Source organism: Taudactylus pleione, unplaced genomic scaffold (assembly GCF_031769625.1).
Source record: "Taudactylus pleione unplaced genomic scaffold, aTauple2 ptg000497l, whole genome shotgun sequence".
Classification (NCBI taxonomy): domain Eukaryota; kingdom Metazoa; phylum Chordata; class Amphibia; order Anura; family Myobatrachidae; genus Taudactylus; species Taudactylus pleione.
Window position 1 is genome coordinate 2520946 of NW_028284899.1, and position 25491 is coordinate 2546436.

General features: G+C 43.5%; 2 protein-coding genes across 5 annotated transcripts in view; one reads left to right on the plus strand and one right to left on the minus strand.

Moving 5' to 3' along the window:
- RNF20 (ring finger protein 20) overlaps positions 1 to 4708 on the minus strand; it is a 32176-nt gene extending 27468 nt beyond the window's left edge. Inside the window, exons 1-3 of one of the 2 annotated variants that reach the window (XM_088449855.1) lie at positions 4623 to 4708; positions 1564 to 1757; positions 1315 to 1482 (exon numbers count right to left, since the gene is read on the minus strand). In XM_088449855.1, coding sequence (XP_088305981.1) covers positions 1315 to 1482; positions 1564 to 1692 — 297 coding nt within the window. In that variant the 5' untranslated portion in view covers positions 1693 to 1757; positions 4623 to 4708. The other variant, XM_088449856.1, reaches the window with a different exon arrangement.
- A 107-nt stretch (positions 4709 to 4815) lies between these two features.
- On the plus strand, positions 4816 to 24139 carry PGAP4 (post-GPI attachment to proteins GalNAc transferase 4). Of its 3 annotated transcripts, none has more exons than XM_088449858.1 (3): positions 4816 to 4993; positions 7747 to 9091; positions 23456 to 24139. In XM_088449858.1, the coding sequence occupies exons 2-3, from the start codon at positions 7915 to 7917 to the stop codon at positions 23482 to 23484; spliced, it is 1206 nt and encodes a 401-aa protein (XP_088305984.1). In that variant the 5' UTR covers positions 4816 to 4993; positions 7747 to 7914; the 3' UTR covers positions 23485 to 24139. The 3 variants fall into 3 exon arrangements, with proteins under 3 accessions (XP_088305984.1, XP_088305985.1, XP_088305983.1); XM_088449859.1 differs by having other exon boundaries at positions 7747 to 8992; XM_088449857.1 differs by lacking the exon at positions 23456 to 24139 and having other exon boundaries at positions 7747 to 9360.
- The last annotated feature ends 1352 nt before the right edge of the window (positions 24140 to 25491 follow it).

Here is a 25491-nt window from a genome sequence, read left to right on the forward strand (position 1 = left end):
TGATTGAATTAGGTCAAGAACATCTTTTTTTTAAAAACTTATCCAAAACAATTTTATTTATATTGGTTTTGTTTTTTTACACAGTATACCATAAAAATAGCAATTTTTATGGTATACTGTAATGGTAGCTATTGACAGGTGTATCATCGATGGTCAGTGGGGAAACCATCAAATTGATAATTTGAGACCGCAGTCACCGATGTTGCTATAACATCGTCTGGGGCTGCCATCGATGTGCAGCATCGGTGCTTGTCAGCAGGGCAAAACCACTTGTATATTTTTTTTGACCATCGATGTTTTGCAAAACATCAATGGCCAGTGGCCATCCCTTGTGTGTGTATATTTATATTACACACACATATATATATATTTTCATTCACACACTGTGTGTGTGTGTGTGTATATATATATATATATATATATATATATGGCTACCCTTGCAGCCGCGTGGAGCGATAGATGACGCCAGCCAGAGACACATGGCAGCGCGGCCAGAAGCAGGAGGTAAGGTATCGGCAGCCGCACAGTGAGGGGCGATGCCGGCAACCCAATCACTGCTGGCCACAGTGACCGAGACTCAGCAACAGCTGCGGCTACAAGAGCCATGGCTGCTGCTACAATGGATGTCAGCTGCGCTGGAAGGGGGGTGGGTCCGGGTGCCCAATCACTGTGGCCAGCAGTGATCGGGACATGCTGGAGAGGCAGCCGCGGGTGTTGAGGGACCAGGAGGTCCCTCTGATATAGGCGGCTGCGGGAAGATTAGCTTCCTGCAGCCGCCCAGTGGGCATTTCTGACTGGTCGTATCAGATACGACCATGTCAGGTAAAGCCCTGTCTGGTATGGTCGTATCTGATACTACCGTGCCAGGCAAGTGGTTAAATTAAAGGGATAAATCAATTGTTTCTTCGCGCCCAGTCTGAAAATCTTACATGAAGGTTGGCGTATGTCAGACTAACTTTTGGAAAAGTTTAGTTCACAATATGTAATAGTAGCAAAACTATGGTCCTCAAGGTGGGAGTGGGTGCAACGGTCGCCGACTCCGCAGTGCACCATCAGCAAGTGGGGGTGATCTTCAGAATTGGTCTACCTGACATGGAATGACCCATAATACACTTCAAATAAAAGCAAACTTTTTTTTTGGTGGTGATAACCTTCAACAATGATGTTCTCCTCCTCACCGATATTCATAAGCGATTTACTGACGCTTTTAAAATATGGTTAAAGATGGGATAAGGGGACTGTATAAGAAGAGATTACAGAAAAAGGGGAGAGTGCTACCAAACAAATGGCCATGTTTGTTATAACGACACAGACCTGGCTCCAGGAACGATTGATAATGAGAAGGGAGGCATCATCCGTGGCTTGCCGTCTCTCCAGCGTTTCAATGCGGTCTCGCAGCTCATCCTCTATGGCCTGTCTCTGGTCGAGAATACCAGCTAGTTTCTTGTTCTTTACCTGGAGAGTGCGCAAGTCCTGCTCTTCCTGAAAAAGAAGAAAAAGGTACCAGTAACCTAAAGAGAAACACACAAACATGTACACACAGACAATAGGTCGCTGAATTACCGTTGAAGAGACACCTCCAAGTTTTATAGTCTCTACTGTGGTCCCAGAATCCTCCACCGACGCCTTTTTTTCGGGGGGCCCCGAGGAGCCTGGGTCCCCCGCTGACCTCTTGCTACCCAGACCCGACATCCTAAAGTTTCCAGCTGAAAAGATGCACTATTTGGGAGCTTTCTTTCCCCAATTCGGGATTGTGCCTGCAGAGCAATGAAGAATCATGGTTATTATACAGGGCCTGATTCAGTACGGATCGCAACTGTGATCGCAATAGTGATTACGCACGCAGTCTCACTGCGAAGATATGCTAATGACTGCGATCGCTATGCCATATGCAGCCTTACATAAGGACTGGTCATTACAGCTGGCAAGCTGAGAAAAAAACATGCCACCCCATTACTGTGTCCTGGACAGCACTATAGAAAAACCACACTCATCAGTTTTCCAATGTGCAACAGCCCAGTAATCTGTATCCGTCAGGAATAGAGATACGTACTTGCCTGAGCCACTGGAACAAACTATAGATCTGCCGTGATTTATATTACCGGTAACATCTCAGTTTGTATAACTGGATATGATCTCACTTAACAGGACATTGAATATTGGAGCTCATTCAGAGCAGCTCGCAATCGGCCCGATGTTGCTGCACTGCGCACGCGCTGCGTCCGGTGTGCGCAAGCCCCATTGAGCGACTGAAGTCCAGTCGCTACGGGGCTCGCACCAAGATGGGGCGGCTGTCCATGGTGAGTGACAGCTCGCCCCGTTTTGTGGGTGGTTAGGAGGGTGGCTGGACAAACACAGGCGTTCCCTAAGGAATGCCTGATGTATGTTGGGTGGTCTAACTGACATCACTACTGATGTCAGTAGTGGATTCCTGCTCTATTAGACCCTACCGCAGGGTCTCGTCGCAACGCCGATGGTCGCGATTATCGCGATCATCTCCTGGCCGCTCGCACAAGCTGTGGGTGGTCTCCCACAGCTTTGACAGCGGCCAGAGAAAAAAAGAAATAAATAAAAAACGCCCACAGACCCAGCGAGCGGCCAGGGCCGCGAGCGCTTCTGAAACAGGGCCATTGTCTTTGGCTTTTGTTTGCATCTCCAAAATAGAAATAGACAAAGTTCTCTCGTCATTTACTGAGCGGACTGTTCTAATACACTATGACACACAGAGAGGGTACTATACTATAGCGACTACAAGTACCAGTCAGCATGTATTCAGGTCAGGGCAAATGGAGACTCCCAATTAATCAGCAGCTTGAGAGGCAGAGATTGTCCAAGCCTGTGCCAATAGCTGCTATCATGCTGAGAAATGAAGCTCCATGCAAACTTGGGAATGTACTGGCCAATCTAACATAATATTATACCCAAAGGATGACTACGCATCAGAACTATCCCCATACCTGTCACTACACATCAGACCCATCCTTTGCCTGTCACTACACATCAGAGCGGCCCCTTACCTGTCACTGCGCATCAGACCTGTTCTATGCTCTTACCTGTCACTATACATCAGAGCGGCCCCTTACCTGTCACTACACATCAGAGCGGCCCCTTACCTGTCACTACACATCAGACCGGCCCCTTACCTGTCACTACGCATCAGATCAGCCCTTACCTATCACTACGCATCAGATCAGCCCTTACCTATCACTACGCATCAGACCAGCCCTTACCTGTCACTACGCATCAGATCAGCCCTTACCTATCACTACGCATCAGACCAGCCCTTACCTGTCACTACGCATCAGATCAGCCCCTTACCTGTCACTACGCATCAGACCAGCCCTTACCTGTCACTACGCATCAGATCAGCCCCTTACCTGTCACTATGCATCAGACCAGCCCCTTACCTGTCACTACGCATCAGACCAGCCCCTTTCCTGTCACTATGCATCAGACCCGTCCTTTACCTGTCAGCACGCATTAGACCGGCAGTTTGTCTGTCACTACGGGTCACCGTCACTGTGCATCAGACCAGCCCCTCACCCATCACTGTGCATCAGACTGGACCCTCATCCGCCACTGTGCATCAGACTGGACCCTCATCATCTGCCACTGTGCATCAGACTGGACCCTCATCTGCCACTGTACATCAGACTGGACCCTCATCCGCCACTGTGCATCAGACTGGACCCTCATCCGCCACTGTGCATCAGACCTGGCCCCTTACCTGTTACTACGCATCAGACCTGTTCTTTGCCTGTCAGTGTTCCTATGAATCAGACCCGTCCTTTGCCTTTCACTATGTATCAGACCGGCCTCTTATCTGTCATTACTTATCTGACTGGCCCCTTATCTGTCACTACGCATCAGACCTGTTCTATGCTGTCACTACTACACATCAGACCCATCCTTTGCCTGTCACTACACATCAGAGCGGCTCCTTACCTGCCACTGCGCATCAGACCTGTTTTATGCCTGTCACTACGCATCAGAGCGGCCCCTTACCTGTCACTACGCATCAGAGCGGCCCCTTACCTGTCACTACGCATCAGACCAGCCCCTTACCTGTCACTATGCATCACATCCGTCCTTTACCTGTCACCACACATTAGACCGGCAGTTTGTCTGTCACCGTCACTGTGCATCAGACCGGCCCCTCACCCATCACTGTGCATCAGACTGGACCCTCATCCGCCACTGTGCATCAGACTGGACCCTCATCCGCCACTGTGCATCAGACTGGTCCCTTACTCATCACTGTGCATCAGACTGGTCCCTTACTCATCACTGTGCATCAGACTGGTCCCTTACTCAGCACTGTGCATCAGACTGGTCCCTTACTCAGCACTGTGCATCAGACTGGCCCCTTACCCACCACTGTGCATCAGACCGGCCCCTTACATGTCTTTGTGCATCAGACTGGCTCCTCATCTGAATACACATACAGTAAATATGCCAGTCTGACTCTGCCTCAGTGTCTGTATGAGCAGAATTGTCAGGTAATGTACCTGTGTGTTACCAGCCCTCCCTCATACATACACAGTGCATGCCCCTACCGCATTGCATGGTCTCTGTCTATCCCTCTGCTCCATTGATAAGATTTAATTGTACAGTATATTTACCTTTAGACACTGGAAAACGTACCTCCGCCGCCCCGGAAGCGGAAGTGACGCCCGGCCCTGGAAAACGGGCGGATGGATAGGGCGGGTGTACGGCGGCCATCTTACTAAAGGTTTCCGTTCTGGGCATCTGCCTTCTCATGTTGATAAAGGAGGAGTTCTCTGTGTCGGAAGCCGGCGGCGGACATGTTGGAAATGGCATTCGGCATAAGGCTGAGACCAGTCACCAGCGTAGAGCTGCGGCCATATTGGTGGTGGCGGCAGGTGTTTAAGTATATGTTATGGTGAAGAAGAAGAGTCTTTTGCATAGCACAGCAAGTGCAGCTGCCTAGGAGTATGTGGGACCTATTGGTGGATGTGTAGATTCATTGGAGGTAAGATACTATGGAGGAATAATATTAATACTAACTCTATATATGTTAAATCAGGGACAGTTATCCACTGTGGAATTTTTATTTATATTTTGTCTTTTATTTTTGCATTTTTTTTCTTAAAGGGACAAATGGACGTGCTACCCATAGCAACCAATCATATTCTGCCTGTCATTTATCTAGTCTAGTACATTCTATAAAATAACTGGAATCTGATTGGTTGCTATGGGCAACACTTTACTCCCCTTGTCTGCTTTAGAAGGTTTGATGAATTTCCACCTAGATGGAAATGAAAAATTTCCATCTAGATGGAAATGAAACTTCCCAGCTTCTTAAAAATAATTAAATTATCATTTTTTTTATTTTTTTTTTTACCTTTAGATAAATATTAGTTACCTTAACACGGGTACGTAGACTCTGTATAATAAATATGACCATATGAACAGTACAAGGATGTCCAAGCACAACCCCCCACCTTTATGTAAACACTGTTATTGTTTCTCAGGCCTCTGTTATAGATGACAAGTAACCTTTACAGTCTCTTCTCATAATAGCTATACTTGCTGATATTCTGTATATGATATGTACTCACTGCTCCTTGACTGCATGCTTCACACTCCCATGTGCCTGTGAGTGCTCCTTGAATCTTGGCAGTCTCTCTCAGATACTAGTGGCGGTATTCAATTGTTTCCAGCCCCCTTCGCGCCCGATGGAGCTATTCAATTGTTGCTCCTGTCGGGCGCGATCAGCTGCCAGTGCTCCATTTCAGTTCGCAGTCCCAGGGGGTGTGAACTGAAATTGGCGAAAAGTGACCTGTTTGGGCGCCCAAACGGCACTTTGGTTGGGGGTAGCCGATTTGCGTGGCTAAATCCGACCACGTTGGGCGCGATCACCGCGAAAAGCAGGAACAATTGAATAGCGGCCCGCGATCTCCCGTCACTTTAGACGGGAGATCCAGACCGCAAAAACAATTGATTTTCACCCTAGAAAAGTATGATTCTAGCAAGGCGGTGACGTTGATACATCCCCAAACTGAGTGCTTGTGTATATTACAGCGCTGCAGCTCCTACAATGGTTGTCTTTTATATTGACATACAGTGATGACACTTGACCAAGGTACCAGGGATTGCTGATTTAAATCACATGATTTTTATTTTTTTTTTCCAAAAATCAAGTAAAATTAACATGGATAATTTATATTTGTGTCAGTCGTGTTTCAACTTTCAAGAATTCAATATATATATATATATATATATATATATATATATATATATATAATGTTTTACCATGGATGTAGGTTAGAGTCTACATCCATGTTTTTACCAAGCTTTTACTGGTAAGTGGCATACTGTGCAATATGAATCTTTCAAAAAGGTCCTTTCGCCTTTGATTAGCTGCTCTACTAATAAAAGGTCTGTATCTATTGCTATTGTGGAAAGAATTAGAGGATAGTTTGAAGGAATTAAGGGCCTCATTCAGAGGCGGTCGTAGGATGCAAGCGGTCGCTCAGAAACAGGGCGGCCGCTTGCATCCTGAATGGCCGCCTCCATGTCGGTCGTTAGGCTGTGGGTTAACACCCACAGCTCTAACGACCGCTAAGGGAGATGGTCGCGATGGTAGGGTCTCGTCAACCTTAAGCCCCAGGGAGCTTCCGGCTGTGTTTCAGCAGGAAGCTCCCCACTGACATCACTGATGATGTCAGTGCGGCCGCCCACAAAACGGTAGGCGTTCGTAAAGGAATGCCTCCTTTTTGGAAACCACCCCCCCGGCCCGCCTACCAAACGGGGGGCAGCCGTCGATCAACATCGACAGCCGCCCCTTTGGTAACGAGCTCCGGAGTGACAGAGTTTCTCTTGTTTAACTGCAGAAGAAAAGTTCGAAGTGTTTAAGTTTGTCCCCCAAAAAATATCCACATTCAAATACCCTTCTACCAACACTAATCAAGTTCCAAGCAAAAGCAACCCCGTTTAATGACCTCTTGTTTGACCACGATGTTGCGGCAACAATAGATTGGTGGAAAATGCACATTGGTTCAGGAACTGTAGCTGGTAATGAAAATATCATGGTAGCCGTAGAGTAATTACTAACAGCTGCAGCAGCATCCACTTCAGTAGAAATAATATTTTCAACAATTGGTTTGGTGCATTCAAATCTGAGAAACCACTTGGGTACTGACAAAGCTGCAAAACTTGTGTTTCTTTTTAAGGCCTTCAATAAACCTACTGTGTAGGCTTCTTCAGATTTACAAATCGGGCAAGGCAATCGCCAACTATTGTAACCTTTAACATCATTGCTGTTTTATTTCTTTTGCAGTTTGTGTGATTTGTATGTAGTTTGCTGTGCCATGCCATGATTTATGGTGACACTGTCAAGTCATTTAAATTAAATATATTAAAGTTACAGTAATGTAAAATAAGTTTGTATTATTGTTTTCACATGGTTTATTTGTTTACTTGATCATTTTTATAAAAATCCAATTTAAATAATAATAAAAAAAAACTTATTATTTATTTATTTCTTTTTTTTTTTCTTTTTTTTTTTTTTTTAAGAAAACATGATTTTTTTTTTTTCACACCCTGCAAGGTACAGAGCTGTGCAAGAGCATTTTAAAATGACTGCACACAGTTGCGGAGGTGTATACTATGGTATTTTAGTGGAATCCAATAGAGAAAATGACATGAAATACAAAAAGATCATATGTACAGACTCATATTTGTTCTTTTGATCATTGATATATTGTTTTTGTTTTTTTGCAGAAATGCCTTTAAATATCTAGAGCTGACTTTGTGGCCGTTTTGATTTAAAGAAAGTATGGAACTTGTGAAGGATATAGACACAATCCGAATGGAAGCAGGAGAATGATGGGTGCTGGTACATGATAAAGAGAGACAGCCCAGGAGCTTTATGGCGTGAGAGAGCATGGTATGAATTACACTATATCCATCATGCGCATGTCAGCCATTCTCGGGAATCCAAGTTTCCACCTTGCGCTCCTCTTCTCCACCCTCTTCTTGACCCCTCTCTGTTTCCGTAGCCTGCTCTACTCACCCTTGTTCTCACGTAGGCTGCACCTCCAGCGTTTGAGTCATGAGTTCCTACATCAGAACCTGAAGGATGGGACTGACGCCTTGCGGCACTTCCAGTGGTTGATTTCCACCTCCAGCACACTCCCACCAAACGTCTCTATCCCCTGCATCCACAGGCCAACAGGAAACCTCCACCCATCACGTGCCAGCGAAGACACTCCCCTTGTCATCACCGTTATAACGACAAGGCGCCGTCCTGAATATCATTACCTCCTGCAGGTGGCAGATGGCTTTCAGAAGCGGCTGTCTGAGTGTGGGCAAGACTGTGACAATTTCCAGCTATTTATTTGCAATGTAGATCCTTTACCCAACGCCCATGCGGATGCCTGCCTCCTCTCCCACCTCCTGCCATCAGCAGTGCACCGCCTGTATGATGAGTCAGCAGAAGCCCCCAACCGCTTTGAGCAAGAGAAACAGGACTATGCTTTCTGCCTGTCTCGCACTCTGGAGGTCTACTCTCCAGATTATGTGCTGCTGGTGGAGGACGATGCTGTCCCATTGACGGATATTTTCAGTGCTTTTTTCCATTTGGTTCGTGTGCGGTTCCCACAAGAACCTCTAGGGGGAGCCCTGTACACAAAACTTTACCATCCGGAGAGACTGCAAGGTTATTTGAACCCAGAGCCTATGCGGATAGTGGAGTGGATTGGCCTGGGAGGGCTAGTGGGACTGGTTCTCTCCTGGGCATACAAAGTCACCTTTCCCAAATGGCGGTTCAGCTGGTGGATGTTTGTGGCTTTCACAGTATATGCCATGTTGCTGGCAGAGCTTGCAGGGCGGCACTATCTTCTGGAACTGCGAAGAATGTCGCCAGCTCTTTACAACGTGGTTCCTGCGACAGAGTGCTGCACTCCAGCCATGTTGTTCTCTGAAGCCTCTGCCCGGAGAACCCTGGGCTACCTAGAGGAAATGCAGTGTAAGCCCGGTTACGCCAAGGACATTGCTCTGTACAAGGAGCTCAGGAGAAGGGGGGAGTGGGCATGGGCAATGGAGCCCAACATGGTAAAACATGTGGGTATGTTCTCCACACTCAGAGGGGCATATGAAAATGAGGAGCCTCTGCTGCTATGATTTTATTTTGCCTTTTACTTTTTTGAAGGCATAGTAAAGAGTTCGTCATCAGAGGTTACATTTATGTTTGGATCATTTAGTTAACGATCTCTGCAGCAGTGATGAAATGTGCAATATTTCATTAATGTGTTCATTCTAGCACGCTGCACCTGTTGCATGCCGCGCAGTTCCTCTTTCCTGTCTGGGGTGTCGCTCACTGCTCTGGTGCTTCTAGCACACTCAAGTCTGTATCTCAGCAGTTTCTTGCATCAGCTGAGTGTGCTAGAAGCTTCAGAGTAGAGAGCAACACCCCAGGCAGGAAAGAGGAACTGCACGTGTTATGACATACAGGGTGCTAGAATGAACAATCTTTCCTACAAGGTCACTCGTGTGATAACTGAATACTTTATTTTTGGTAAAAGCTCAACCTAAGTCACAGATGCATGTGTAAAGTGGAACCGATTTGTTTCCCCCGCAGCAAACTAGGACGCTTGGAATAAGGTTTTCTCAGTTGCTCCACTTCCAATTCCAATTGCTGTAACAGGACGACCTTTCCAATTGTTTGCGTATAAGCAGCAGCTTCTCGGCTGCTTGCTTCTGCGGCCAGACCATCATACCTGGCGCAATAGTTGCTATGTAGGAGACTCCGCATTATAACATGACATTCAAACAAGGCGGCATCCCTTTTTCTGGTTGGCAGCGATGTAACATGGTTGAGAATAGAACGTTGCAGGTTTAGATTTGCCAGGTTGCTGTACAGACATGACTGCATAGTTACCTCTGCATCCTCAGCCATGACTGGATAGGAAGCTGCTGAAGACCGGAGCATTAAAGGTACATATATTTTTTTATAAATAGCTCTCTTTACACACTTCATGTTACCAATAGGCTTTTGGACGGAGGATCCTTTAAAACATTGAGCCATTTTAATGTTAATAATGTGCTTTATGTGTAGACATCTCTTCCTTCAGCCGGGCACACACTTTTACGACAGATCGGTCTGTAAACCGATCCGCCGTCAGAAAGCCGATTGGTAACTGTGTATAGGTTCTCAATCGGCCGCTCGATGTGTCTGGGCTGACATCACAACTGGACGGGCATTTAAATTTTCCTACCCAGTTGTGATGTCTGTGTCAGCGGTCCCTGCAGCAAGTGTACCGGCGGTCATCGACAGAATGGCGATATATCGTCAAGTGTGTACCCAGAACAAGTATCTAATGTAATCCCTTTTTATTAAGGGGAGCAATAAACTGCTGTAACCACAAACCTACAGAGTTAACAAAAAAAACACACACTGTCCAGTGTAATAAAGAATAGGTGCATTATTACAAAACAAACCCTAAGTTCTGCCACTGCTAGCTATACCGATGCTTATACTCTATGGCTAGTGTTCACCAGACAGCCAAAGCCAGGGAATGACCTTGTATAACATGTTTGTAGCTTCCTGGCTACCCTGTAACACTCCTCTTACAACCAACATTTCTAAACTTTGCTATAAATAGATTTTTTTAAAAGAACTTCCTATCAAGCGACTGATAAGATACTGATTTGTTAGTGTCTAAATTCCCTTCGTGGAGAGGACCCTGACGTCATCAGATACTGTCCAATGTCATTCCCTACCATCCACTTGGGCATAGAAGGTGAATAAAAATATCAGTGTTCTCCCCACGCTTGTATAAATGGGGCTGCTACTGGGGGCACTGTATAAATGGGGCTGCTACTGGGGGCACTGTATAAATGGGGCTGCTGCTGGGGGCACTGTATAAATGGGGCTGCTGCTGGGGGCACTGTATAAATGGGGCTGCTGCTGGGGGCACTGTATAAATGGGGCTGCTGCTGGGGGCACTGTATAAATGGGGCTGCTGCTGGGGGCACTGTATAAAGGGGGCTGCTACTGGAGGCACTGTATAAATGGGACTGCTACTGGGGGCACTGTATAAATGGGACTGCTACTGGGGGCACTGTATAAAGGGGGCTGCTACTGGGGGCACTGTATAAAGGGGGCTGCTAATGGGGGCACTGTATAGGGGGGCTGCTAATGGGGACACTGCCAGCCTGGGGGCACTGCATAAGGGCAAAGCTAAACTACAGGGGGCAATGCATAAAGGGGAAAACTACAGGGGGCACTGTATAAAGGGCTCAAATACAGGAGGCACTGCATAATGGCCACTTTTGACTGAGAGCCAGTGGAGGAGCAGCCTGAGACCTGTTAGGCTGGATTGGTAAGGGAGATACCCCTTTTCCCAGCACGCATAATTGCGAAGGCCCCCACCCGGCTACTTTTTGATGCCACCCGGCTGGAAAAAAATTCTGGGAGAACACTGAATATTGTAGCGAGCCACTGAGCCCGAAGCGTGGCAAGCCTCTTGATGGGACAACTTTCTTCTTCAGTTGGCCTTAATGGGCATAGAATTGCACTTCCGCCGTCACTCACATCACTTCCAGGTCCCCTAGGGGAAATGAGCTCTACCATACTGATTTGTAATGTGAAACTTCATCATACCTGAACAAAAGCTACTGTCATTTTAAGCTACCATGTGATTTTCAACCATCTGGTTTTCAGCATATATTTTTCTCCCCATAGAAAAATTGTTAATTATATACCATTTGCTGCCTTATGTATAAAATACAGCTATTATGAATGCTGTTTTAGGTATTTTAGCGCTTTTTTTTTTTTTTTTTTTTTTTTTTGAAGGTTTCATTTGAATGGACATTAGTCAAGTAACTCTGCAAATAGCTATTAAGAGCTTTCAGTGCCACTACTTTTAAGTCAGAATATTTAGCAATTTATTTATTTACTTAGAAGATATATATTTTTCATATGCTGTTTTTATATAGTTGTTTTTTATGCACTTTTGTTAGCATGTTTGTTTTTGATTTTTGTGACCTGGAGGTGTCACTGTTGCTACATCTGTCCGTGAAGATTAATCTCTTTATATACTTTTATAGATGGCAAGAACACTACTAGCACAGCAAGAGAAGTCTGAGGACAAAAGCCTAAATATAATCATTTTGTCTGCTATATTATGGTATAAATCACTGGAATGTTAATTAAATGGGTATCTGTTTTATATTTGTTTCTTTGTACTGCTAAGTAATTTTAGTTTCTAAGTCAAATGCAATCATTTGTTGTAATGATATATGCTTTATAAAAATCATGTGCCTTTACTGTACAAAGCAAATTCTTTATTTCACATTGACTTTATAATTGTAGAGTTCCCAAACCTGGTCTGCGTTCCGCCCAGGCCTGATACCTAGGGGTAAATTTACTAAGATGGGAGTTCTATTAAGCAGTGATCTTGCCCATAGCAACCTATCAGATTCTCATTTATCTAGCACCTTCTAGAAGATAATACCTGGAATTTGATTGGTTGCTATGGGCAACATCACTTCTTAATAGAACTCCCATCTTAGTAATTTTACTCCCTAATGTTTAATGTACTATTACAATTAAAGACTGTACTCGCTGAATCACAAGTAAGTGAGAGTGGAGCTAGGCACACTTACTTATAGCTGCAATAATAGGCATTATTGATCCATATCTTAATACCGACTGTTTACATTTATGTATCAGCAAATGGGACTTTTTTTTTTTTTTTTCCATAGTTGTTGCATTGTGTCTGAATAAGACCCCATTAGGCCCAAGGTAAGATACTACATTTATATAGCTATACTAGTGTTTATTCTGGCACCCTACACCTGTCACAACCTATGCAGTTCCTCTTTCCTGTCTGTGGCGTCGTTCTCTGCTCTGGTGGTTCTAGCACACTCAGCTGCCAAGATAGACCAGAGTGTGCTAGAAGCACCAGAGCAGCGACACTCCAGGCAGGAAAGAGGAGCTGCACGGGTTGTGACAGGTACAGGGTGCTAGAATGAACACTATATACTACAGCCATGGCCAAAAGTTTTGAGAATGACACAAGTATTGGTTTTCACAAAGTTTGCTGCTTCAGTGTTGTTAGACCTGTTTGTCAGATGTTACTATGATATACTGTTTGTCAGATGTTACTATGATATACTGAAGTAAAATTACAAACATTTCATAAGTGTCAAAGGCTTTTATTGACAATTACATTAAGTTTATGCAGAGTCAATATTTGCAGTGCTGACCCTTATTTTTCAAGACCTCTGCAATTCGCCCTGGCATGCTGTCAATCAACTTCTGGGCCACATATTGACTGATGGCCGCCCATTCTTGCCTAATCAATGTTTGGAGTTTGTCAGAATTTGTGGGTTTTTGTTTGTCCACCCGCCTCTTGAGGATTGATCACAAGTTCTCAATGGGAGTAAGGTCTGGGGAGGTTCCTGGCTATGGAACCAAAATTCAGATGTTTTGCTCCCCGAGCCACTTAGTTATCACTTTTGCCTTACGGCAAGGTGCTCCATCATGCTGGAAAAGGCATTGTTCGTAGTCAAACTGTTATTGGATGGTTGGGAGAAGTTGCTTTTGGAAGATGTTTTGGTACCATTCTTTATTCATGACTGTGACCCTCATTCAGAGCCGTACGCTCTGAGCAGAGCGCACGCTCTGAATGAGGGCCGTCCTCCATAACTATGGAGCGTCCTCCTGGACGCTCGTATAGCTGTGGGTCACCACCCACAGCCTATACGAGCGTGCAGTTTGATGGCCGCGATGGTCGTGACCATCGCGACCATCGAAACTGCGAGCCGGAGCCTGCGGTTGAGGTTTTCAACCGCAAGGCCCGGAGTGATTTTGGCTCTATCAGAGCCAAAATCACTCCCACTGACATCACTAGTGATGTCAGTGGGCCGGCTTCTGACGGGAGGCGTTCCCTTGGGAACGCCCCCGTCAGGGAGGCACGCCCACCAAAGGGGGCGTGCTGTCAATCAACATCGACAGCACGCCCCCTTTGATCAGACACAACGAGCGAAGGAAAGTCCTTCGCTCGTCGCGTCTGGCGCATGCGCACGACGGAGCTCCCTCCGTCGTGCGCATGCTCAGTGCAGACCATCGACCCACTTGCGAGCGGACAGCCGCTCGCGAGTGGGTCTGAATCAGGGCCAGTGTTCTTATGCAAAATTGTGAGTGAGCCCACTCCCTTGGCTGAGAAGCAACCCCACAGAAAACTTTTGGCCATGGCTGTATACTTGCAGCAGTTAGCTAGCTTAATGTACAATCTGTAGGGAACAGTGTGAGCTTAGTAAATAATGTCTATCACTATATGTGTAAAATCTTATTGGTTGTTTCACTAGCTGTTATCTGGTAAACCCATTTTTTTGTGAATGGCTTGCTAGGGATTTTTGTTTTCTTTAAAAAAATTGAAAAATATTTTTGACTGGACAGTTACACATAGAGGTTGATGGATGGTTCTGTAATTCTGTCATAGGGGTGATTTTAATTATTAGATCTGGTTCCAGTAGCTCCAAGAAAGCTCCTCTTCATATTCTCATTTTATCCCAGACTTCGGACAAATACTATAAACTGTAAATCAATTCAAAAGTTTAGTTCCTAAAACCAATAAAAGACTACTGCACTATAATAATGAAATAAAATATATGCATTGCTGATATATTGAGATGTTCAAATACCTGGGGAGGGATCTGCACAAGCTCAAAACATTGCTTTTTATATGACAATCTGTTTAAACCAATATAATTGCTATATATTCTATTCTAGCAGGGCGTCAGACCTAGAAAGGGGCACTTCTGAGAACTGGAAAGTGGGTGTGGCTATGAGGAAAGGGTGTGTCTTTAAGACGCACCCCCTTGGAGCGTGCCAGGCACTTACAGACATGCCGGGCTGCCCCCAAGTGCTTCTGTCTCAGTGAATAGACGTCGGGCGCATGCGATCACCGCAATTTTCCCCACCCGCAGGACACTGCAGCCCTCAAGTGGGGACTGTACCCGTAGGCTGTTTTAGCGGGGCGCCGCCAAGAGAGGCAGGGCGTATTCTACCCTTTAGAAATCAAAACCGCCTAGCGGGAATGCTATTTTCTATTGTAGATCTAGCACTTGGTTGGTGGTGCTCCCAGAATGTGGTATAAGTAATCAATGGCGCAAAACTAAAAAATTGTTTGTTGGGCACTTTTTATATTTGTGTATATTTAAAACATAACTTTTATTATTGCACCTCTAAAAAACCATGGCGATATATATTCTACTTTGTAAGAGATTTGATAGAATCCGCACTAGTCAATCACAACCATAATTAGACATATATTGAAAAATATATTATATATATATATATATATATATATACCAACATATGAATCTTAATTGAAAGAGTCTAATAAGACCATAATGGTTGGTGGTGCACCAGAAAAATTTGTGGGAACACAATATTGATTAAATATTTTGCAGAGAAGCAAAAAGGACAAATATAGTCTTACTGGTGCACTCTTGAATTGTAGAAAAATAATTAACTGAAAAATGAAATTAGTGACTATTTATTAAAAGTTATGTATTAATACAGTTCATTATTCATTCTTATAAAAGTGTATCAAAAATACACTATTGTTACCCGGGATCACGGAAATACCGTATGATCACAAATCACACATAACAAGACAATACCACATTTAGAAAAAGCAAATGGCGAAAATATTATCCCTGGTTCCTTAAATAAACTACAATAGTCAGAAAACTTATTCAAGATATATTTCCCGGGGAACCAGAATAGATGTACCACATTCCTGACCCATGAAAAAGTTTATTCATAGGATCTCATTAAAAGTGTACAAATAATATGGCCAGGGATCTGAGCAGCTGTATGGGGAAGCCAATATCATATATACAAAGAATCCTTATTGGCATACCCTCGTCAAAGGTAAATTAGAACTGCTTACTGCTTCACAGTATCCTAAATTCACATGTGTAAAAACCGGTGGTTAATCATACAATGAATAAAGGACATTGATGGACTCCTGGTTATTTCTATCCCATCACAACGGTAACGGCAGGAATATTGATATTATTAACCCTAAAAGGTCACATATAAAAAAACCTGTGTTTACAATACTATATAGAAACCAGTTGGAAATATCCACACAATGAAGACGTGTGGAAACTGATGAAAATACATCCACTGCAGTATAACAGATGAAATGGTATGGTAAGATCCAATAGATATAAAACAAAACACAATGGAGTAAAATCAATGTGTGGTAAGAAATAAGTATAGCCCGGTGTCAAGCTGCGTCCCACCTTCTACTGTCCCTTATCTTGTATAATGTAGCGAATAAGGGATGAGAGAGGAGTGAACCAGAACTACCAGGGAAACATAAGTATTGCAGAGGAAAAGTGTCAGCCCATTCATCCAAGCCGGGCTGAGGGCTGACACTTTTCCTCTGCAATACTTATGTAGTAACAGAGGACAGATACAGTCAGGAGCGGGGACAGCAGAGGCGCTTAACCTGTTGTTTCCCTGGTAGTTCTGGTTCACTCCTCTCTCATCCCTTATTCGCTACATTATACAAGATAAGGGACAGTAGAAGGTGGGACGCAGCTTGACACCGGGCTATACTTATTTCTTACCACACATTGATTTTACTCCATTGTGTTTTGTTTTATATCTATTGGATCTTACCATACCATTTCATCTGTTATACTGCAGTGGATGTATTTTCATCAGTTTCCACACGTCTTCATTGTGTGGATATTTCCAACTGGTTTCTATATAGTATTGTAAACACAGGTTTTTTTTATATGTGACCTTTTAGGGTTAATAATATCAATATTCCTGCCGTTACCGTTGTGATGGGATAGAAATAACCAGGAGTCCATCAATGTCCTTTATTCATTGTATGATTAACCACCGGTTTTTACACATGTGAATTTAGGATACTGTGAAGCAGTAAGCAGTTCTAATTTACCTTTGACGAGGGTATGCCAATAAGGATTCTTTGTATATATGATATTGGCTTCCCCATACAGCTGCTCAGATCCCTGGCCATATTATTTGTACACTTTTAATGAGATCCTATGAATAAACTTTTTCATGGGTCAGGAATGTGGTACATCTATTCTGGTTCCCCGGGAAATATATCTTGAATAATATTTCTGACTATTGTAGTTTATTTAAGGAACCAGGGATAATATTTTCGCCATTTGCTTTTTCTAAATGTGGTATTGTCTTGTTATGTGTGATTTGTGATCATACGGTATTTCCGTGATCCCGGGTAACAATAGTGTATTTTTGATACATTACTTTTAATAAATACTTATAAAAGTGTATTAATACAGTTCATTATTCATTGTCACTAATTTCATTTTTCAGTGAATTACTTTTCTACAATTCAAGAGTGCACCAGTAAGACTATATTTTGTCCTTTTTGCTTCTCTGCAAAATATTTAATCGATATATATTCTACATAAAAATCTATGAAACCATAAAGGTGTCTTCGATATATATGCATAAGAAAGTATTAAACCATAATGGGGTCTTTATTTTCTTTCTTATAGGTTATGTAATCCCTCCGCTTATAACAGACAATGTAAATAGTATGTCTTTGGCAAATATATATCGCCATCATGGGTTTTTAGAGGTACATTAATAAGTTATGTTTTAATTATATACAAATACAGGTTGAGTCTCCCATATTCAAAATGCTTGGGACCAGGGGTATTTTGGATAATGGAATATTCCATATTTTGGAATATTTGCATATCATAATGAAATATCTTGGGAATAGGACACAAATATACACACAGAATACATTTGAGTTATATACACCTTATACACACAGCCTGAAGGTAATTTTATACAATATTTTTAATCATTTGTGCCTTAGACAAAGTTTGTGTACATTGAACCATCAAAATCAAAGGTTTCATTATCTCAGTCATGCTAAAATAATTCCGTATTTCGGAATATTCCCTATTTCGGAATATTTGGATATAGGAGACTCAACCTGTATACGGTTTTTTTTGTTTGTTTTTTTTTCTTTTGCGTCAATGTTATTTGAGTATTTGATATTATGAGATGTGTAAGGGAGCTGATTACCCACCTACTCACCTACCCAAGGGTTGCCTGGTACAGGATAAAATATGGAATCAAAATTGGCAAAGACAGAAGATCTATAAACAGTGATGGCCTGATTGGACAATTGTTCCATCTTTGCATAACCTGTCTTAACACCTAGGGAGTTAAGGTGGTCTGTGAACTGTCCAAGTGGCAATGGTATGATTTTTTATTTATTTTTTAATTCTATATTGATAAAATATAATATTAAATATTACAACTGTCTCTGTCTCTCGTAGACTGTTATTTTCGGTGCATGACTCATTTCTCCATTTTTCCTTTACATTTTTTTATTATTTCAATACTTGGAGATAAACATTTTCTTTCTCTTCTACCTTATTGGGGCCTATTCATCATCGGGGGACCATCCAACTTGCTGTGAGTTGCAACGGTGGATACATCATTACCATAGCTATTAAATATTGCTTCTGTGCGGGGACAGTTGCTCCGAAAAGCAGCTGTCCCCGCAAGCCGTAACACTGCTACAGAAGTAGCTGCGTTGTGTATTGGAGATTACATGGCCGACTGCGCATGCGGGATCTGAGGTTATGCTTAGCCAAAGGTCACACTGTGCAGAGGTGGTGGAGGGATCCACATCTCTCTTAGCAGTCCCGGAACTCCTTCCCATAGGAAGGGATGGTTGACTAGAAATCAACGCCATTTGAAGATGGTGTTGATTCTCTGAAGCAAGCTTCAAAATCTTTCCATTTATTGGAGTTTGCTGAATATTAGGCAGCCTTATCTGGGCCCTGATAATGAATGCTATACTTAATGGCAGAGGTTCCCAAACACAGTCCTGAAGGCTCCCCAACAGTTCAGGTATTAGAGCTATCCATGGATGAGCACAGGTGGTTACATCAAATTGACTGAGGTACTAATTTGTCACCTGTGCTCTCAAGCATAGATTTCTCCAAAAGCTGGACTGTTGGGGGAGCCTTGAGGACCATGTTTTGGAAGCTCTGCTTTATGGTTAATTTTTGGTATGTCTTAATGCCGTTACTGCTGAGCAAACTTCATATACACGTTCGGTATAGGAAACATATGTTCCCTAATGAAAATGTCTGTGTAGCAGTTTTCTATGAAGGTACCTGCTCCAAAGCGGCCATTCCTTATGCATATTACAGCTAAATGTGATCGTACACATCGACTTAACCATCACCTTAGCTGTGTGATTGTATTTTTTCCACAGCCTGGATTTATCCCCTGCCTTGCTTAGAGAGTTATACATTTTTCCTCCTCTGTATCACATTGTGAAATCACTTCTATTATTAATTTAACCAACCGCTGAACAGTGCTGTCACCAATCAAAGTCTTATCACATTAAACTCGCCTGGCTTTCAACCAGCACTATGGAGGTTGGCTGATGACCTTTGTCACGTTTTGTGTGCGGTCATTTGGATGACAGAAAATTGCAGTTTAGTGTGGGTGTAGCCATTGGAATTCAGTGATTTCTTCTTCAGGGTCCATAGGCTCCACAGGGAGACCTTGGGGTTTAGGTGATGGCAAGGACATCCGGGCACCACGCAATAAAATTTTTACTCCCAGGATGCACTGGGCCTCTCCCTATACCCTACCCCCGAGCCAGAGGCACCTCAGTTCATAGTAAGCCAGAGGAGGATAAAAGAGAGAAGAAAGTCCGTACCCTATGGACTTTGAAGAAAGAGAGATAAAGGTAAGTTCTTACCATATCTCTAATTTTTTGATCATTTAAATATGAGTGATTACAAAGTGTCCAGTTCATGGGGACTACATACATAAGGCGCTAGTATTCATATTCTGACTGCGTTTACTAACATGTCCAATGAGCCACTGGATTGCAGATGATCACTGGGCTGATATTAGGGTCACGTCTTTCAGTATAAATGTGAGGCTCTATATCAGAAACGTGTAAGCATGTGAGCAGGGCCTTCTTACCTTTGTCATTACCAAATCTCATTTTATTACTTTTTTTGTTTACATTTGTAAAGTGCATAGGAAAAATAAAATGTGATAGAGTACATTGAAAGCAAAGGGATTATCTGTGAAAACTTCCTTTTGAGATAAGTTTTCTCTTTTCCCTTGTCTCACATTTTCCCACAAGCAGTCAGACTATTAAGATAAAGAGCAAACTCTGGTTCGGAAGCTCGGGCAACAGGCTGTGACCACATTCCCCTCCCTTCCTCCTTTCATTTTAGAGTTGGTGTCTTACAGTACAATACAATGCAAGATAAGTACATGGTTCATAAACATTGCTGCGTCACCGATCATAACACTCAAATAAGCAACAGGGTGGCAAAAATCAACTATTAGGTGCTGTTGTAGAGTGCATGAAGTATTTGCTAGTAGTAAGGAAAGGAAAAGCACATTGCGAAAGAGGGCCCTGCTCGTGAGAGCTTACATTTTAAAGGGGCGGGGTGAGCAGACAGACATGGGTGACAAAGATGGGGTAGACTGTGAGCATGGGACAGAGGGTTAGGATGAGAGATGGATGGTTTTGATGAAGAAGTGGGTTTTGAGAACCACTTTAGAGTTTTGTAGAGAGATGGAAAGTTTGATGGGGAGAGGTAGAGAATTCCAGAGGTAGAAAGGGGAGGCAGATGTACGTTTGGAGAGGAAGATGAGCCGGATAGCAGCATTGAGGAAAGATTGGAGAGGAGAGAGGTGGGAGTCAGGGAGGCCAGATAAGAGGAGGTTACAATAGTCCAATCTGGAGATGACCAGTGAGTGGATGAGGGTCTGATCTAGAGATATTTCTGAGAGGGAAATGGCAGGACTGCAAGGAGGTACTGAATGTGTTGTGTGAAGGAGTGGGAGGAGTTAAGGATAATTACAAGAGAGCGCACTTTGGGGTTAGAGGAAATAGTTGTGCCGTCAATTGATAAAGAAATTGTGGGAAGTGGGCTTATTCGGGAGGGTGGGAAGATGATCAGCTCAGTCTTAGACATGTTAAGTTTAAGAAAGTGCTGGGACATCCAGGAAGAGATAGCAGAGAGACAGTTGGAGATACGAGAGAGGGGGAGAGGTCAGGGGAGGAAAGGTAGATCTGAGTGTCATCAGCATAGAGATGATATTGGAAGTCAAAAGAGCTGATGAGCTCACCTATAGAAGATCTATAGTACAAGCTTGCCGACTGTCTGTCTGCCCCCACTGGCACGGGGCGTGACAGTGTGATCGCGTCCCCACTATACAATACCGAAATTGCTGGCAGGGGGGCGGTGCTACAATGACTCGATTCAGCGCAAATTGCCTTCATCCCCCTCTGGACCACACTGTTTCGATGGGTTAAGTAGGGAGTGCGACCGTCTGTCAGTGAGACTTGTCCTCTCCTGTTGAGGGTCGGGAGCCTCCCGGCCATTGTGGAAGAGTCTGCAAGTATGGTATAGAGGGAGATTAGGGGAGATCCCAGAACAGAATTCTGTTGTTGTAAAAATTTTACCTGCTAGTGGACGGATGATGCCAACCTGTGTTTTATAGGCACATTCATCCAATTTTAGTACTTGTGTGTGCAAGTGATTTAGGTCACAGGAACATATTACCGTTATTGAATGTGTTTACAATGTCATTTTAAGCTTCTTATGACATTCACAGCCAACACTGCACTGACCTTGAATGCTGTTATTAATATTTGTATCCCGTTTCATGCATTTATTAAAAGAATGATGTGTGTACCTTTTTAATTACAGAGAAATTCGCAATAATGTGGTTGACATTTTGCGTGTAACGAGCTTTGCTGCCGAACAGGACATAATTAGAAAAGTACGGCATTACGATAAGACTACCTTTTTGGTTTCCTCATTTGCTTCCCTCTTTCAAACGGTCTTTGGTTGATTTTATGGTCTAATGTACTACACTACTGCGTGGTGTGGTCGGTGTAGGGATGAGTACACCTAAGGCCAAAATCCACCAGTGACCTCTCTATACAGATTGGGCAAATGTGGAATGAGGCAAATATTTTATATGACTGTTTTGAAATCTTTACTCATCTCTATCTTTGACGGATGAATTGAGGACAAATAGAATGTGTAAGTATAAATGTCAGTATAAACTGCCCTCCAATATGTGGATTACAAATTGTCCACTATTTGAGTTGTCCCATGTAAGACAAGCAAAGGAGGTAATTAATTAGGAGGGGTGAGATTCGATAATATCCCCATAGGTCCCTGAGTCCTTGAAATCCAACCAGCGGAACCAAGTATCCCTGAATATCTATATTTAACCTGTAAACATTAATCAATGAAAGTTCAAAAATTTCATAACTGAGTATTTTATTACAAAAGGGGCCACATAGACAATACTAAACATGACATGCTTAAATGTACCTGTCCCACAGCAAATTGTAACTGGAAATGATTTATCAATGTCTGTAAATATGTAGCAAGATATTTTTTTTCAAAAATAGTTGTAATAACGGGGAGAGTCGTGGGTAATCCACTATTCCCGGGAACTATGGGGCTGATTGACAGTTGTACGCAAACCCTATGGTTTGCATACAGCGCCGATGTTTGAAGGTCTGTGCATGCTCACTCGCTGTACCCAAGCAATGCAGGCTTATACCCCTTTTACACCAGAGCAAAAACCTGGGTTTTTGCTGGATCTACCCGGATCGCAGCTCAGTGTAAAAGGGTCCCTGAAAAATAACCTGGGTCAAGTGACCCTGCAATCCAACCCAGGTAGCTACCAGGGTTGGACCCAGGTAATGGTGCAGTGTAAACGGTGCAACCCGGGTTATCCGACCTTGGTCATGCCTAAAATGAGCTGATTGGTGGTTGTGGAGCATTCACCTCCCACTTTTTATGACCCCGGCTCTTCTGTTGCACAGTTGGGAGAGCCGTCAGCGTCATGACGTCTCTCTCATCATCACCAGCGGCGGGGGGGAGCCGGCTCCTTCAGTTGACGCAGCAGTCTGTGTGACTCTCATCGGCTGCTGTAACATACACACAGCTGCCGGCGGCGGCTGTGTGTATGTCACTGTGTAGTGTGGCCGCACTCACTGCGTGGTCTACACTACACTAGCAGAGGGGACACTAGCGGTGGGCGCAGACAGCGCACCGCTGCTAGTGGGGGCCCAAGGACGACCGCCCCTGTTGCCCCCCCCCCCCTTAATCCGGCCCTGAGAGAGGGTGATTTAGTAAAGCCTGTAATTCTTGTGTCACAGACCATGATTCTACCTTCTTGTGATCTGCTATTACAATCTAACTTCATTTTAGGCCATTGTAAACTTTGTGTGTTTTTGTTTGTCTGCAGAAGGTGTTTATAATTCAACCCGGCTGATGCAGGGTTTGCATAGTATATCATTCACGATTTCACTCTGCGGTAAGACATACCTGGAGATTTAGGTCTTAATTTTAGTCTCCTTTTATTTTTCACTAGCTGAAGTACCCAACATTGCCCGGGCTTAAATCTTCAAGTTATTACGTTTTATCATGTGATGTCGTCCAAATCCATCCAGTGAAAGACCCACAACTGGCTCCCTGAGTCAAAGTTCTGCCTGGCACACTCCGCCATGAGGTCCGACTCCAACCACTCCATTAGGCATCCCAGACCAATTGCCACCCATCTATGAAGATTTCATCCAAATCCATCCAGTGGAAGGCCCAGAACAGGCTCCCCGGGGTCAAAGTTCTGCCCAGCGTACACCAAAGGGAGGTCTGACTGGAACCTCACCTCCCTAGTATGTCTTCTGGGATCCAGTTTTACCACTCTGTGAGGTTTTCATCCAAATCCATCAAGTGGAAGGCTCAGAACAGGCTCCCCTAGTCAAAGTTCTGCCCAGCGTACACCAATGGGAGGTCCGACCAAGATCCTAATCCCCCTAAAACTTGGCCAGGGTCCAATTGGACCATCTCTCATTGGTTTCATCCCAATCGGTGCAGGGGTGTCCGAATGCATAACCAGACAGACCCATTAATTTTATAAATAAGATTTGTTGCTATGTGGTCTAATATCTTACTTTTTTTATACTAAATAACTATAAGATTTGGCAGCTTAATCTTGAGCTGTGGAAGACATTCGCCAAAAAACAAACACACTTCTTTTATATATACAGTAGATACTTTGCCGTGTTTGTGTAATAAAAAGATGCAAGCTGACACGTGGTTTCTTTAAACAAGGTAGGCTAAAATATTATCCATTTACCGTGCAAGAACAGCCCCAGTGGTTAATTTATCATACACATTGGTAGAATCATTGCTAGTGGCGTAGCAGAATTTGGTTTTGACCTCTTTGATGCCAATGCTTATCCCTGAAAGCATATCTCCCAAATTGGGTCACTGCTCTGAATTTGTATGTGACCATGTGACATTAGTGTACGTGGTCACCTTGATATGGATGTGGCAAGGTGTGAAGGTATTTGCAGAACTCTAAAACACTAGGCCACCGCCAACACCTTTCTATTCCCCTAAAACTAATTTAATTTACCACAGACACCAAGGAAATATATCTCCCACTTTCCTGTCGGAACGAATGTGTAAATAGAGGGACATTCCCTTAAAATCGTGACTGTAATCTGGACAATTGGGAGGTATGCCACAGTATATAAATATTCATAGCAATATCCCTTCAAGGGACATAATCAATTAGCCGCAATAAGCTGTTTTTGGCGAAAAAGTTTTGCCGATGTCATTTCGCCAGGCGAAAACTTATCCCCGTATTCCAAATACTTTTCGCCTACGCGGAAAGTCAATGCATTGGCAAAATAGATTCGCCTATGAATCCAGGCGGAAAAAAGTGCATAATTGCGGTTTTGGGGTGCAAAGGTGGGGAAACCACCCTGCACCCTTGGGACAGGTCTCCAATGGTTACCTGCGTCAAAAAAAAACCAAAAAATTGAACACTCCAAAAGATTACATTGAAAAGAGAGCACAAAAAAAAAAAAAATTGGGGTACATACTTAAAAACTAGCGAAATAAGCCTTTGGGGGGTCTGCAAGTATGGGGTAGGTGTTTTTTTTTATTGCAGGTGCTTGCTGAAGGTGCGTTTTTCTAAATTTTTTAAAACTTCACTTTTGAGATTTTAAACCATGCTTGCACCCATTTTCAAGTACTCCAGATTTAATTGGACTACTTATTTTCACCCCAAAAAACTGCTAAATGCTATTCTTCACCACTTGTGCAAATACTCGAATTAGCAGCTATTGAGAGCATTTAAGTACCCCAAATAGCTTCAGTAGGGCTATTTGGGGGCATCTACTTTGATCCCCAATGTTAGTGCATCTTTTGGGGGTGTCAGGCTGATTTCCACAAATCTGACAGCACTTTTCGCCTGTTTGAGTTTCGCCGGGTCCCGTTTTCGCGTCCTTTGGAACTGAATAGGGCGAATAGCGCATAAAAAGTTTTTGCGTCTAAAACACGCGAAGCCGGTGAAAAGTACGGCAGGCAAAACCTTTCCGACTTATCGTGGCTAATTGA

What these genes read in the sequence shown, in the direction of transcription:
- PGAP4 (XM_088449857.1), top strand. Translation starts at nt 7,915, where the DNA reads ATGAATTACACTATATCCATCATGCGCATGTCAGCCATTCTCGGGAAT.